This window comes from Chiloscyllium punctatum, chromosome 5, assembly GCF_047496795.1.
Source record: "Chiloscyllium punctatum isolate Juve2018m chromosome 5, sChiPun1.3, whole genome shotgun sequence".
Classification (NCBI taxonomy): Eukaryota; Metazoa; Chordata; class Chondrichthyes; order Orectolobiformes; family Hemiscylliidae; genus Chiloscyllium; species Chiloscyllium punctatum.
In genome coordinates, this window is record NC_092743.1 from 115,087,226 (window position 1) to 115,104,426 (window position 17,201).

Here is a 17,201-nt window from a genome sequence, read left to right on the forward strand (position 1 = left end):
GTCCTGGCCTTGATCACCTTTCTTCGTTTTGAGGTGTGAGCAACACTGGCTTGGCAAACATTTACTGCCCATGTCTAATTATCTGGATAAGAGAGCCTATACCTGTATTTCCCATGGCTAATCCACTTAGCCTGCACATCTTTGGACTGTGGGAGAAACCAGAGCAGCCTGAGGAAACCCACGCAGACTAGGGGAGAAGGTGCAAACTCCACACAGACAGACATCCACGGGTGGAGTTGGACCCAGGTCCATGGCGTTGTGAGGCTGCAGTGCTAACCATTGAACCACCTCATTAATGTTCTGAGAATCAGCTCTCACATTACACTGGTGATCTGTGCCTCCATCTCTCAGAGTCGAGAGTGTGTTGCTAGAAAAGCACAGCAGGTCAGGCAGATTCCAAGGAGCAGGAGATTCAATGTTTTGGACATCTGCAGTCCTCACTTTCTCTTCCATCTCTCAGACATTTGTTTAATTAAAGTCCTCTCTTACTGACTAATTTCCCATATACTGCCATCTTTGTGCTTGCTTACTCTATAGATGATTTCTAAGCAACCTACTCAGAGATACTATCATAACACTTCAAGTATGTGAGACTTGAAGCTGGGTCTCTTGGTTTAGAAGTAGCGACACTACCACCATCACACTGCAAGAGTCCTTGCTTACTGTGTATACTTTGCAAGACGACTTATGTTTATACTAGCTGAAATTCTACAGAACTGTGTCTGCTACCACTGGCTACTGGAATAACTCCACAGAGACAGGTATCCTGTCACCAAGTCACCATTGATCCAGCTTCCTCAGAGCCAGCTGTCAGAGTAAACAGAACTTCTGGAGCAGGTGGAACTTGAAACCGAGCCTTCCGGTCCAGGGGCAGGGACTCTACCTCGGTGCCACGTTACTTTTCTGTGCAGTATTTTCTGACTACAGAGTTAGCTGGTCTACCTTTTCCTTTTCTACCATTTTAAATCAGTTTGCCTGAAGTTTGGTAAGCCAGCTCAAACAGCAGTCCAATTTAAATATCTTTACACTGGTTGCTGTGATTTTGTTTCTCTAACTGGCAGATTCAAAATAATTGGCTGTCATACACTTAACTTAACATGTCACGTTGTCTGTTTGTTCAAAGAAATTTGGCTCCTCCCTTCAACTGTGGTTTGACACCTAGTTTGAACTGGCCTTGCAACAAAGGTATAAAAATAAGCTGGGACACAGAAATCTAAACTGCACTTGTATCTTTTAAGCTGCTTATGTACAGTGACTGGATTTAAGAGGAAAGTGCTTCACTAAACCTCAACAAAAATGCTCCATTCATGTCACAGCTATCCTTTGCATCAAAGTAATTTTGGTTCCATTTCCTACACCAGCTATTCTGAAGATCTATGCCAGTTTGTTCAGAATTATGGGCAGCTATGAGCCAATATCCATTAAGGTAAGACTACATAAGCCAGTTTAATGCAGGATCCTTGCAGCAAGCTTTAAAGAATGTATTCATTCCATCTTTGTCATTTGAATTCAAATTCAGGGTCTAGAGGTGAAAGGACTCTGCTAAATTCCTAGGTATTAAATCCAGACTCCTGAATTGGTGAATCAATGTCACTATCTCTGTACATTTAGGTCCTTGCATTTTGCTAGTGCACTTGGGGAGAGTTTAAACTATCTTAGCAGGAGTGCAGGATCCAGGAGAGAATGTTAGGAAGTAATACCAGTGTGCACAAAATGCTAGAAAAGGCAAGTAGGAGTAAAATAGAGAACAGTAATTTAGTACGTGGAGCTGGATTAAGGGGGAAAATAATGTGGCCTAAATCTGGGTTACACGGCATGTATGTGGATGAATGGAGCCAGAAGACACACAACACCAAGGGGTTATAGTCTGCAGGTTTATTTGAAATCACAGGTTTTTGGAGTGGGACTGTAATCTGGTGTGGTGTGACTTCTGACTTTGTCCACCCCAGTCCGACACCGGCATCTCCACATCATGAATGAATGGAGTATAGTTAATAAGGTTAAGGCGTTACAGGCACAGATTAGCCTGTGTGATTATTATGTCGTGATAATGGATACCGGTTTAAAGAACGGCAGATCTGACGGCATGGTGGCTCAGAATTTAGCACTGCTGCCTCACAGTGCCAGGGACTTGGGCGACTCTCTGTGTGGAGTTTGCATGTTCTCCCCATGTCTGCATGGGTTTCCTCTGCGTGCTCCAGTTTCCTCCTACAATTCAAAGATGTGCAGGTCAGGTGAATTGGCCATGCTAAATTGCCCATGGTGTTCAGGGATATGTAGGTTAGGAGCATTAGGCAGCGGTAAAAATAGGGTAGGGCTATGGGTCTGGGTGGGTTACTCGTCAGAGGATCTGTGTGGACCTGTTGGGCCAAAAGGCCTGTTTCCACACTGTAGGGATTCTATGATTCTGAGTGTCAAATATTTCTGGTGGCACGATGTTCAGAAAAGGTAGGAAAGGGAAAAAAGGAAGAAGGGGGTGGCATTTTTGGTCAAAGAGAGAATTGCAGTATTGGGGAGAGAGGATGTTTCAGAGAGTTCAAGGACAGAATTGATTTGACTAGAGCTAAGAAATAAAAATTGTGCAATTGCATTGCTCAGTATTATTATATAGGTCACCAGCTTTTGGGAAGGATAAAAGAAACACAATCTGCAAGGAAGTTAGAGCGAGGTGCAAACTTCATAGAGTCATAATAGGAGATTTTAATTACCCAAATATAGACTCCGATAATAATAGTGTAAGGAGCAGTGAAGGATTAAATTTTGTTCAGGAGAGTTTCCTATAGTATGTGCTCAGTCCAACAAGAGGCCCTGCTGAATTTGGTTTTTCAGAATGAAATGGGTCGACTAGATCAAATGGCAGTGGGGAAACATTCAGGCAGCAGTGATCATTGTATTGTAAGATTTAGGATGACAATGGAAAATGGCATTGGTCAGTACAAAGTAAGAATAATCAACTGGTGAAAAGAAAACTTCAGTAGAGCAGTAAGAGAGCTGGGTTGGATACAGTGGAACTAAAGGTTGGCAGAATGAACAATAGCTAAACAATGGGCTGCTTTAAAAAAGGGAGACGGTTTAGACAAGATATATTTCCTCAAAAAGGTAGAACAAACAAACCTAGAGCTCCCGGGATTAAAAGCAAATAGAAATTAAGTTAGAGAAGAAAAAGCATGGAGGAGTTGGACCGAAGGGTCTGCTTCTGTGCTGTTCATCTCTATGACATACTGACTCTAAGCGTGCTTATTATAGGCATTCGTAAATACAATTAAAAACCAAACTAAATATAGAAGATTCAAAAGAGAGGTGAAAAGCAAATCCAAGAAGCAGAGGGATTATGCAAATAGACTGTCAACTAATAGAAAAGGATATTCCAAAGTAATCCATAAACACATCAATAGTAAATGTGTGGTAAAAGGAGGCAGGATTGATTGGGGACCAACAGAGGATTTACTCATATAGGCAAAAGGTGTCTGAGATGATAATTGAATATTTTGTTTCTGTCTTTAGTTATGAGGCAGATATTGCCCAAGCCATGGCAACAGAGGAGAAAGCTCAGTTATTAAAAGTATTTAAACCTGATAAGGAGGAGGTACTGGATCAGCTGACGGTTCTTAAATATGAGAAAGCACCAGGACTGGATGAGATGAATCCAGAGAAGCGAGTGAAAATCTCAAAGGCACTGGCAAATATCTTTCAATGTACTCTGAATTTGGTGGTGGTGTCAGAGAATTGGAGAATTGCAAATATTATTTTCTTGATCTAAAAAGATTGTAAAGGTAATCCCAGCATTTTCAGACCAGTCAGTTTAACTTTAATGGTGGGGAAACTTCTAGAAACACTTAACTTGGGACAGTGATGATTTAGTTGAAAGAGTCAGCATGAATTTGTTAAATGAAATTCATGTCTAACTTTCTGAAGTTTTTGAAGAGGTAACAGAGGGGGTTCATGAGGCAAAAATTCTTTGTGTGATGTACATAAATTTAAAAAAAGGCATTTGATGTCGTGCCCCACAACAGGGCTGTGAGGAAAGATAAATGACATGGAAGGTAAAGGACAGTAGCAATGTGATAACTAACTTAGCAGAGTGAAAGAGAACAGAATACAATAGTAGGTGGGTATTTTTTGAGCTGGTAGAAGCTTTTGGTGGTGTTCCCAAGGGCTGAAATTGGGACTAATGCTTTTCTTAATATACATATAAATGATCGAGAGTTTGGTGTGTAGGAAACAGTTTCAAAGCTTGCAAACAATCCAAACTTACAAGAATTGTAAACGCTGAGAAGGACAAAGTAAAATTTTGAAAAGAGATTGACAATTTGTGGGCTGGATGGATAAGTGTCAGATGAAGTTCAGTGTCAAGAAGGGTAAAGTTGTGCACTTTGGTACAAAGAACGGGGAGAAGCAGTATAAATTAATGGGACATTTTTCTCAAGGATGTGGAGGAGCAGAGAAACCTGCGTATAAATGTCATTAAAATTGGCAGGACAGGTAGAAAGAACTGTTAATAAAACATACAGTATTCTAGGCTTTATAAATAGAGTACAAGACCACAGAGATAATGATGGACTTCTAGAAGAAACTGCTTCAACCTCAGCTGGAATATTGTGCACAGCTTTGGGTGCCACAGTATAGAAAGAGTGTGAGCACATTGTAGATAATGTAGAAGAGGTTTCTGAGGATAGTTCCAGGGATAAGACACTTCAGTAATGGGGAAAGATTGGAAAAAATATTTTTTTGGACATAAGGCTAAGAGGAGACTTGACAGAAGTTTTCAGAATTATGAGGGATTTTTGAACAGAGTGGATGGGGAGAAACTGCTCTCATGTATAAATGGTTCAAGAACTGGAGTACACAGTTTTAAAGTGACTTGCAAAAGAAACAAATACATGGAGAGAGAAAACTTTTTTATGCAATTAGTAATTATGCAATAGAATACCTGCTTGGAAGTGTAGTGGAGGCGTTCAGGACAGCATTGGATGATAATTTAAATGGAATCAAAGGAAAAAATATGCAGCTGCAATATTTCCTGCGGTTCAGGAGTTAAGAACCAGAGGCATAATTTAAAAATTAAGGGGATGCCACTGATATCCAAGAAGAGTAGACATTTTTAACTCAGAGGGTGCGAATCCTTGGAATTTTCTACCACAGAGGCCCATGGAAGTTCAGTCTTTGAGTATGTTTATGATACAGATTGATAGATTTCTGAATACATGATTATGGAATGGGGTTGGGGGGGGGGGGGGGGGGGGTGGTGGATCGAAGGCATTGAAGTGTTCAATCAGCCATGATCATATTGAATGGCAGAGCAGACTCAATGGACTGAATGGACTACTCCTGTTCCTCTGTACCTAACTATGTTAACAGCATTATTTGCAGTTATATATATTGCCTGTATTTTCTTCCAAAGTGCAGCACTGCTCACTTATTCATACTAAATGTTATCTGCCACTGTTCTGCGAGTTACTAGTCTAGCACAGCTCATTTGAAACACCATTGGCTATTCAAAGTTTGTGAGAAGATTTGTAGCTCGGGTGCTCGTTGTTGTGGTTCCGTTCGCCGAGCTGGGAATTTGTCTTGCAAACGTTTCGTCCCCTGTCTAGGTGACATCCTCAGTGCTTGGGAGCCTCCTGTGAAGCGCTTCTGTGCTGTTTTCCTCCGGCATTTATAGTTGCCTGTCTCTGCCGCTTCCGGTTGTCAGTTCCAGCTGTCCGCTGTAGTGGCCGGTATATTGGGTCCAGGTCGATGCGTTTGTTGATTGAGTCTGTGAGTCTGTGGTTGAGTGCCATGCCTGTAGGAATTCCCTGGCTGTTCTCTGTTTGGCTTGCCCTATAATGGTAGTGTTGTCCCATTTGGCGAATACAAAACACTACATTGGACAAACAGGAAGACAGTTAACGATCCGTATACACGAACACCAACTAGCCACGAAACGACACGACCAGATATCCTTAGTAGCCACACACACAGACGACAAGCAACATGAATTCGACTGGGACAACATGACGGAGGAAACAGCACAGAAGCGCTTCACAGGAGGCTCTCAAGCACTGAGGATGTCACCTAGACAGGGGACGAAACGTTTGCAAGACAAATTCGCGAACAGAACCACAACACCATTGGCTATCTTGTTAGAAGCAATTGCTCCTCCCCTCATTTTAGTTCCATCTTTTATTTTGACCAGTTTGCATGTAGTTTCTGAATCCACCTCATTGATGCTTATTGGAAATAGCAGGGGCTCTAACAAATATCAAAGCCTGGAGCAATTCAACCAGTACTGAACTTCCTCCCCACCATCCTGACTGCTGATATCACTCTAACGAGTCCTTGCAGTTTCCTTTTGAGCCAATTTACTGTCCAGTTGCAAGTTTAGTTTTGAACTCCCACCAGTTTGAAGTCTTTTGTCAAAGACTTTCTTGAAATCTGGATACATAGCATCATAAGTCTTTTCACATTCCACTTAGAATTTCTCACAATAGCTCAGGACCCCCCTACCATTGGACACACTGAGAATTACGATGGTTCGTGTGAATGCTGTTGTGATAGAATGTTATAAGCCATGTGGTGCCTGAAGAGGGTTTTTACTACCTTCTGCCAACTGAGCTTTGATTTTTCTTTGAATGAATTGAGTTGAAGAAATCTAATTAATTACAGATGGGAGCCATAAGGAAAGTAGGTCTCTGCCTTGAACATGGAATTTTAAACTGGTTCCAAAGAAACAATTTATTTTGCATTGACTAATAGCTGATTGTAGTAATTTCTAAAATCAGACATGTTTGCAAGACAGACAAATAGATTAGTTCTGATGCAAGTACCAATCTTGTTTGATCTTGATTTGTACTTGGAAAGGTTACATCAGCCCTTGCCTCATTACCTATAATACAGACAGGGTTCCTATCATCCACACAAGGGTTGTTCTAATAAAATTATTTATGGTATTTGAAGATTCCATATGGAGATGCGTGTGTCTTCCATCAAATATGGGATTGAATTCCTCATTTTTCTAATTGAAGTTACCCAGCTCTTAGTTCACATCTCGTGACAAGTTCTCTGTATATTACAGAAGCTGTGTAGTAAAGGGAAAAGTAATTGGGAACAGTTATTATTATAAATGTTAAATGTTTTTATAATTTAATTTGGTTTTACCAGTTGAACAAAAAATAAGTTAATGAAGAATTCCTGATGTAACCTATTGTGTCATAAGTAATACTTTTTAGAAACACAGTCACAAACAGCTTGAGAATTTTATTAAAAAGATATATTTTAGAGAGACTTTTATTTTGCAAATTGAATTAGATATTATAAAACAGAATTGGGCATACCCACTTGAAATAATCCTATAAGAATAATACTTTTCATTTTCAGATGACAGACCAGGAATATGTTTATTGGTTAATGCATTGAAGTTAAAGTTGAAGTGGTTTTCACCTCCCTGTCCTAAGCAAAGTTGGTTTTCCTCTGCATGCTGAACAATATCCATGTAAACATGGCTTGATTTTAGTCACTGTTATAAGTTATACCTTAAGTTAAATAATGAAAGTATTTCTGAACTAATTTTAGAACCAAAGTCCAGAGCAAAAGCCTGTGCCCACGTTACCTCTTGAACTGTAATAACCTACTCTGATATAATTTCCCCTTTGTGACATGAAGCAATTTGACTCTACTTTGATTTGGAAATGTCCCTGATTTGAAGAGACCGAGACAAAATAGTTCTGTGTTTATCGCACATGTAATTTTGATTTTATTCAATTTCAAATATTTAACTAGTTCCTGTCAACATAACATAGTCTTTACTCTAAGAGCCACTTGTTGCTATTGGATTCATTATGATTATGATTAGATTCCCTACCGTGTGGAAACAGGCCCTTTGGCCCAACAAGTCCACAAAGACCCTCTGAAGAGTAGCCCACCAAACCCATTCCACTACAATTACCCCTGCACCTAACACTACAGGCAATTTAGCATGGCCACTTCACCTAACCTGCACATCTTTGGACTGTGGGAGGAAACCGGAGCACCCGGAGGAAACCCACGCAGACACGGAACGAATGTGCAAACTCCACACAGTTGCCCGAGGCAGGAATTGTACCTGGGTCCCTGGTGCTGTGAGGCAGCAGTGCTAACTGCTGAGTCACTGTGCCACCTCATTTTGATAATCATTTTAGCCACCTCCAGTCTACGAACCATCTCTAAGATTTTACTTTAACTCGTGTAATGATGTGATGAAATCGTGATACTTTGAGACTCGTGTTATTACTTGGAGCTTTGGAACTGAGAATTATTCCTGCATTCACTATGTCTTTGTTAATTGTCCACTCCCTCACTGTGAGATAATTTCTGAACCAAAAACGCAGTTATATTACTTCTCAAAAGCAAAAAAATACTCACACATGACAGCTATGGATGGCAAAATATCCCTTCTGTATATCTTTCAAACTGAAGAAACCCCTTCCTTAAATTGAATAATTTCTCATTAAATCAATAAATATCGGGTTATAAATATGAACATTTTTCCCAAAGATGTTCACACCCGGAGATGTATGTGCCATTTATAACATCCATGTTTGATTCACCTGCTTTGTGTCTTTTGTAAGTTCCAGAAGTTTCACAGAAATAAATGTTCGCATTTCTGGGAAAGTATTTGATGATTGAGCTCAATACATATTCTTGTCTTTGCTTTTTAAATTTGGCTAATGAATAGTTTTTTTTTGCGAATGCTAACCTACACTCCAAACATATAAAAGGCATTTAAAGCAACAATTGTTCATTTAATTAGTAATTGGACAGTGCAGCATGGATAAGGCATTGAGATATGTGCACTATTATTGGGAGATGAACAGTGAAATACCAGAAATAGAACGTAAGCTCTGATCAGGGAGGCTGTGAGCACAATTACTTTTTCTCAAATCCTTCTGTGACACTGCAGGGGGAGAAAGGACTTTGAAACTTGAAAGGCTAGGGTTCGCTTTCAACCTCAAAAGCCAGGAGGAAAGGGCTCTGAAATTTGCTCAGTACTCCCAATTCACCATTAGCCTGTTTCTTCCTTTAGCCTCAAGGCATTCTCCACTATTTGAAAAGACGTTAAGAAATTCAATCACAATAGAAGACCCAGTTTTGAACATGTTTCACTTGGTGCATAGTGGTTTGGTCTTCAGGCTTTGTGTGGGGTGAATTGAACTGAGCAACCATTGGAAAGAGAAAGAAAGGTGAATGAGCAGCCTATGTGCAGACACAAATCCTGGCAGAGCAAAGGCTGCTCTTCCTTGATCTTTGCATAGGCAATATAAGGGAGCCTGCTTGTGACTGAGTGTGAAGCACAGCCCATACTAAAGTCAATATAGAGCACTTGGTTTACTGCAAGAGTCTTGTTGAGTTTGTCTTGTAATTGAAGCTGCTGTTGACCCTGTATTGGGGACCATTTTGTAAAACCATTTATTTTGCATAAACTAAAATAATAAACCTTCTTTCTGTTCGGCTGATTGTGATGGTGTGACACTAGTTTGATTTAATGATTACCCGCCTGACCCCTGAGCTCCAGAGAGCTGCTTAAATAGAGAATAAGTTCACTAGGAGGCACACCAGTAGAATACTAATGAGTTGGTTAAACTTCACATGGCACCAATCAGTTTTTTTTCCTGAATTACTCTAATGGGAGAGGCTTTGTATGTGAGGGAGATTACAGAGGATTGCCCTCATGGCCGGATATTTTCAAATGAGACTGTGACTTGCTTAAAGTGAGCTCCAGGCTTTCATGGACTGATGTATTCGTAATGTTGAAGCTTCTAGTCTCTATCTCCAGCATCGAGCGGCTGTGTACATTTGCAGGGCTGATACAAAACGATCCTATTGCTTATTTTGTGAAAATCAAAGGAACTGGCAGCAATAAAACTTCCTTTAGACACGTAAGTTCTAGGAAGATGTAATGTCACTCAAATTTGATTTTTGAAGGTGCTTTATGTGCTGATGATTAATGAATTGATGATCCATGTTGAGAGTTTAGAGGTTTTAAGTAACTTTTCACTGTTTTAACCAGTGTTATTTCCTCCTAACCTATGTTTGTTCTTCAGATCTGGAGCAGTAGTACTTGTTCACAGTTTGTATTGCATAAGTCAGATGTCAGATGCTAATAGAAGAGCAGTTTCTGTTTCTGTAATCGAATCACGCTTGTTGCCATGCCATATGGTTTGTTGCTCTCACAAAGTTGGTTTGGTACAGACAGCCAATGTTTATTTCTCAAACTGTCAAACAATGTGACTCAACGGAACAGTGTGGATAACAGAAAGTGGTGGAGAAAACCCAGAGGTTCTAGAGAATAGACACATTGGACTCAAAACACAACTGTTTCTCTTATCATTGTTGCTGCCAGACCTGCTGAGTTTCTCCAGCACCTTCTGCTTTTGTTTCAGATCTCCAGCATCCATGCTGCTTTGCTTTAAGAAGAGTATGAATGATGTGTCTGTGCTCTGTTGTTAACTACTGCGTGGTGTATATTTTTGTGGCAAAAGATATTTATGTGCTATCTAAGTGTATTAAATGATTATGTTTAAGTACAAAGCAAATGTTATTTCAGTTAGCAGATTGGATGTAAGACTTGTGTGAGAGTGAAGCCTCAAGGCATCATTTTGCATATTAATCTCTTTTTGAAAGGTGTGAAATGCTTAATTAATCAAGGGTAATATATTTCCAAAAAATATTAAAAATGGCTAACATCTTTGTAAGAATGTTTGGACAACTGAAAATCGCATGCAGGCATGGTTGGACTTACCTCTTGCCTCTAATCAGATTTCTTCCCTTATTTTACTTTCTCTTTTCCCCTTGTTATCTCCTTATTGCTCTTTGCATCTTAAGAAATTCTTTTTCAGCTCTTCCTCCCTTTTGTTTGCTCTCTTCCTTCTGCTATTTCCTGTTCTCTCTTTTATCCCTTTACAGGACTTTGGTTAGGTCACTTTTGGAATACTGCATTTCAATTCTGGTCTCCTTGCTATAGGAAAGATATCATTGAACTTGAAAGAGTTCAGAAAAGATTTACAAGAATGTTGCTGTTTTAGAGGTTTTCAGCTATAGGGAGAGACTGAATAGGCTGGGGCTATTTTCCCTGGAACATCGGAGGTTTATAAAATCATGATGGGCATGGATAGTGTGAATATCCAGCTGTATTTCCCAGGGTAGGGGAGTTCAAAACTAGAGGGCATGGATTTAAAGTGAGAGGAGAGAGAATTAAAAGGGACCTGAGGGGCAACTTTTTTATACAGTGTGGTGCGCATGTGGAACGAGCTGCCAGAGAAAGTGGTGGAGGCGGGTGCAATTACAACATTTAAAAGACATTTGGATGGGTACATGTATAGGAAGGGTTTAGAGGGATATGGGGCAAATGCTGGCAAATTGGTTTAGAGCAGTCTAGGATATCTAGTCGGCACGGATGAGTTGGACCAAAGGATCTGTTTCTGTGCTGTACAACTCTATGACCTGAAAGAGATGGTTGTGAAATTCTTTCTTTTGATGAATTGGGATTGAAGTAGAGCAAATGGGCTCAGTATTCAGCTAGTGTAATTTTGTTTTTAAAAAACAGAACTTGCTTCAATGTAATGTATTAAGGTCAGAATCTGTAGGGATACTTTTCAAAGATTTGTTTATCCAAACTAGTTGAAGCTCTTCTTCATCATTTACAGATGTTCTCCTGCATTGTTGTAGCTAGCACATGATATGCAGGAGGAATCTTGCAGCAATGCAAAGTAGACTTCATTTGAATAGTTGCTGTTAACCTTTTCATGATGGTCTCAACTTGCTCTGAAAGCGAACTGATGTAATTCAACATGAAATAATAAACAAGGAAGTCAAGGGATATGGAAGTGAGATTGAGATCATAAGCAGATCAACCATAACCCAAATAAATGACAGAGCAAGCTCAAAAGAATATGGATACTTGCAGCCACACAGTCAAACAAACAAGAGTCACAGAGGCTTGCAGAGAAATACCTATAAGTGCAATCAGGTGCTAGCACACTGCTAAGGGTGTGCACACATACAGAGTCAAGTGCACACATATAAACTGACATGCAGTGTCACACTCAAGCAAAAAGAGAATATTAAGACCATAAAAAATAGAAACAGGAGTAGGCCATTGGGCCCCTTGAGCCTGCTCTGCCATTCAGTAGTATCATGACTAATCCGGCATTTCTCAAGTCCACTTTCCTGCATTGTCCCTGTAATCCTTCATTTCCTTGCTGATCGGGAATATCTGTCTCTCAGCTGCATGGACTGGCACTGAGGCTCAGTGGTTAGCACTGCTGCCTCACAATGCTAGTGTCCCAGGTTCAATTCCACCCTCGGGCAACTGTCTGTGTGGAGTTTGCACATTCTCCACGTCTCTGCATGGGCTTCCTCTGGGTGCTCCGGTTTCGTCCCACATTCCAAAGATGTGCAGTTTAGATGAGTTGGCCATGCTAAATTGCCTGTAGTGTCCAGGGATGTGTGGATTAGCCATGGGATATGCAGGGTTACAGGAATAGGGTAGATCTGAGTGGGATGCTCTTCAAAGGGTTGGTGTGGACTCGATGGGCTGAGTGGCTTGCCTTCACACTGTAGGCATTCTATGATTCAGCCTTAAATATACACAAGGATTCTGAATCACAGCTATCTGTGGCAAGCAGTTCCAAAGACTGTCAGCCCTCTGAGGAAAGAAGCTGTACCTCATTTTAGTTTTAAACTGGTGCCCCTTTGTTCTCGACTATGCCCTCTGGTTCTAGACTCTCCCATGAGGGAAACATCCTCTCAGTATTCAACATGTTTCCCTTAAGAATTCTATGTTTCAATAAGATCACCTCACATTCTTCTAAACTCCAATGTATAGTGTCTCAACCTGTTTAGCTTTTGCTCATAAGAGAATCTCTCCATACCAGAGACCATCTGAGTGAACTTCTTCTGAACTGCCTCCAATGAAATAGTATCTTTCCTTAAATAAGGTATACTGGCACACACAAATCAAACATGCACACATAAGCAGTTGCACTCAGTCATCTGTCCAGACATGCATACACAGACACAATAATCTCAGTTAGACTGAGAACTGAGGGTTTATGTTTCAGTAACGATGTTTTAAATTTGATAAGAGAGCTACTCAAATACAAGAAAAAATCATGAATTAGTGATATGAACTTATTTCCCAATAGAGTGAATTTAATTTTGTATTTGGTGGAAGAAAACAGTAAAAATAAAATATCAGCTCAATACCTGCTTCAGTCTCGACTTGGTTTGAATGCAGTGAAACACAAACAAAATGTTATGTTCTCTCTCACTTGCCGAGTATTGCTTATGGTTCAGCTGGTAGGACACTTGCCACTGAAGTTCCGGATTTAGGTCCCACTCGAGGGCTTGATCACAAAAATAAAGGCTGCCTTCCCAGTGCATAATTGAGGGAGCACCACACTGTGGGAAATGTTGTGTTTCAGATGAGATGTTAAACCAATGCCCCATCCATCTGCTTATAGAAATGTAATAAATGAGACAGCACTATTTCAGAGTAGAGAAGGGAGTTATCCCTGGTGTCTCAGACAATATTTATCACTCAAACAACATCACAAAACACAAATTATCTGGTTATTATCACTTTGCTTTTGTGGAGATTTGTTAAGAGCAAGTTAGCTGTCATAATTCCCACATTACAATAATAGCTTCAAAAGGGCTTTTTCAGCTGTAAAGTACTGTAAAGCTGTAAAGTCCCTGAGGTATCAGGTGGCTTTGAAAAGTGCTATACATGTTCAATTGTACTGTAAATGTATATAAATTGTAACAAAAGTTAAGAATGTGCTAATGTTGCTTCACAGCTCTAGCAGCCATAATAACCTTTTCAGCTTCTCTTATACACATGGTATCAACTTTGATGCTGATTCTGATTTGAGGTCTGCTTCCTTCTTCTAGAGGATGAAATTCCTGGCACCTATCACAGAGAGAGGAGAAACGCAATCGCAATGCAGCCACACACTGGTGGGCAAAGCTTGAATAAAATCAGTGAGGAGCCATCAACATCCAGTGAAGATAGAGCTTCTCTAATAAAGAAGGAGATCCATGGATCTTTGTCACATATACCTGAGCCTTCCATCCCATACCGTGGTGCACTTTTTGCTATGGACCCAAGGAATGGCTACATGGACCCACATTATCGTAAGTATTGCTTAGATTCATTCATTTCAGTTTTAAAGAAGCTAAGAAATATGTTTTTGTTCGTTACTTGCAGATGATGTTTGACCGGACATCTCATGGGTATTGCTAAATTAATCCATTTGCAGGTTGATCAGCTTGACACTGGTGCTGCTTTTGGTAGTCAGCATCGGTCAGAAAGCTCAGTCAATTCCGTTTAATTCACAAAGGAGGTTCCAATAGCTTGGGTTGTTTCTGGTATCCAGTCCAAAGCATGCTGGACCAGACCTGCACCCATTTCACCATCTTCCTTTTTCATGCATAGTCCTGTCTCACTGTCCAAGAGACATTAGAAAATGTGACCATAGGAGGTGCCTGCAGTCTTGCAGCAATTATGGTTTGTTGATTTTCTTTTACTCCTGTAAAAATACATAGTGTGATTCAGAATAATTTCTAAAGCAAAACTTGTTCAATAAAATCCATTGCATACATATTGAAGGAGTATTTCATTTAAGTAACACTTTAGGTCACACCTGTGTCCATTTTTGAACTTCATGTTTAAATGATATGCAACTGTGGTTTTCTCAAAATAACATGAACCTCCATGTTGGATTTCTTCAACGTGTTACAACTGGAGGCTTCCTGTGGTGATGTGGTAATGTCCCTACTTCTGAGTCAGGAGATCTTGGCTCAGGCCCGACCTGCTCCAAAGGCGTGCAATAACATATTTGAATGGGTTGATTAGAAAACATTTAACGAGACTACAACTAGGATTACTTCCTTATTATTCTTCTGGTAGTCCCTGAATATGAGGAGGATGCTTCACATAGAGTAAAGCCTGTGGTAAGAGCCTGGACATTGAGCCTTTAATGTCGGGATAATATTTTGCTGAAGCTACTACACGTGGGATTCTGGTTCTCAGACTCTTATCACCTTTCACTGGTGCATTAGAATAATGGTAAATCGACCTTTTTTTTCATTCTATGAATATGTAAGATATTTCTTCCTTTTTGCTTAGGATCTTGCTTTGTGCAAAACATCTACAGGTTGCGTCACAATGAATGAAATTAATATTTGACTCATCTTTGACAAAAAATTTAGATCTGAAACTGTGTTGAGCTGATGGTCCTTGCTGCTTTTTCAAGATGAATTTTGTTAAGCAAATATTCCTTAGGGTGATGGATGTGAACTATATGTACTCCAGTAAGGTTCCTCATGGGAGACTGGTTAGCAAGGTTCGATCACATGGAATACAGGGAGAACTATCCATGTGGATGCAGAATTGGCTCTAAGGCAAAAGACAGAGGGTGGTTGTGTCGGTTGCTTTTCAGACTGGAGGTCTGTGACAAGTGGTATGCCACAAGGATCAGTGCTGGATCCACTACTTTTCATTATTTATGTAAATGATTTGGATGGATATATGAATAGGAAGGATTTAAAGGGATATGGGCCAAGTGCTAGCAAATGGGACTAGATTAATTTAGAATATCTGGTTGGCATAGATGAGTTGGACAGAAGGGTCTGTTTCTGTGCTGAACATTTCTATGACTCTGAGGCTATGTGAATGCGGCTTTAAGCTGAGAGACCACTTATTTAGTAAGCATTTTTAATACCTGTAATTATGGGAGAACAGGCGGGCACCATTGTAATTTGTTGAGATTTAAATGTTAATGCATCTGAATTGGAGGTTAAGCAACTTTTGAAAGATATTTTGTTTGTGTAATTGTCAGCTTGGATGTTTTCTGTTGTTTGACAAAGTAACAGGGGGACTTTTCAAGTTGTATTAAGGTACTTGGCAGCATGGAATTTGCAGAAAGTAGTAGTCACCATCAGATTGCCACTCTATGCAAATGTTACAATGTTTAAAACTCCACATTCCTGGTTGGGACTTCTGATCTTGACTTCTACAGAAATGTGAAATGTACAGTCCCATGGAGAGTTTCATCACAGAGCTGTGGCATCAGAGGAGAGGCTGGACACACTTTGTTTTTACAGCATTAGCTACATTAAAGTAAGTTTAAATAACCAGTATGGATGAGTGGCTGAATGAATGAATTAGTAAGGTGGACAGGTGGATGTGGTTAGTCAGTAGGATGGGTGAGGTAAGTGGATAAGGTGGTGGGTGTAATGGATTGGGTGCAATGGTCGGGTGGCAGATGGGTGAGGTGGCCAATAGATAGGGTGGCAGGAAGGTAAGGTGGCAGGCAGATGAGTTAGTAAGCAGTGAGTGAGTGGGTGGATGAGGGGTAGATGTTTTGGGGTATTCAGTTTGTGATGGAAGGGGTTGTTAGGTGAGAGTCTAGGCAGGTGATCTAGTACTGTGGTGGAGGTGTGGTTGGATGTCGGAAACTAGTCAGGTCATGTTGGGTCAGGAGCTTAGTCGGATGGCAGAGTTTAGGTCACGTGGTGGGGGAGCAGAGTAGCAAGGATTAGCGGAGTCAAGATCTAAGTTGGTGGCCAAGAGAGGGGCTATTCTGATTGGATTCTAGCAGAGGGTTGGGGTAAGGGATTAGGAAGAGTTGGGGGGATCACTGTGAGTAACTGGGTACAGCAGCACAGTAGTTCTGTAGCTGCCCAGGAGTTAGTCCAGGACTTCTCTGTTGAAGCATTCCGGAATACCTATCTAGGTATATAAGGACTGTGTGATGCTGCAACTCTTGCTCAGCATCTGAGACTTTTGTGGAGGTTCAAAAGGAGCAGAGAAAATCCTTGTCAGAAGTTCGACCTTAAAATTCCCCATGGAGGTTAGATCTTTTGTGGGGCACCTATCTGTGATGACTCAGAGACCAGAAGATCAGAACCAATGTACACAATGTAATATTTTGCAGTTTACACAGAAGTCACATTAGATTGAATCACATTTCGATCAAATTTTCTCCTCATTTTAAAATTCTGACTTGTTGTAGTTAATATTTTCAAATTCAAATTGGAAGCTATTTGTTTGCTCCTCTGCACCAAATCAGGTGTACGTTATTGCGAAAATGAACACCAGAAGTGTAATATGTGTCCCTCCTTTGACTTGTTCTTTTCTGTCTTTCCAGGTCAGATGTATGTATTTTAGATTTGTAAAAGCA

The 17,201-nt window shown here is 40.3% G+C and overlaps 1 protein-coding gene across 5 annotated transcripts in view; it reads left to right on the forward strand.

Annotated features, from left to right (window-relative positions):
• The window catches only part of LOC140477368 (transcriptional activator GLI3-like), a 382,249-nt gene that overhangs the window by 119,897 nt on the left and 245,151 nt on the right, over positions 1-17,201 (forward strand). For 4 of the 5 annotated variants that reach the window (XM_072571153.1, XM_072571154.1, XM_072571155.1 and 1 more), the window contains one exon: positions 13,909-14,151. In XM_072571153.1, coding sequence (XP_072427254.1) covers positions 13,909-14,151 — 243 coding nt within the window. Of the gene's footprint in view, positions 1-9,695; positions 9,894-13,908; positions 14,152-17,201 lie in introns of those variants that run through there. The other variant, XM_072571156.1, reaches the window with a different exon arrangement.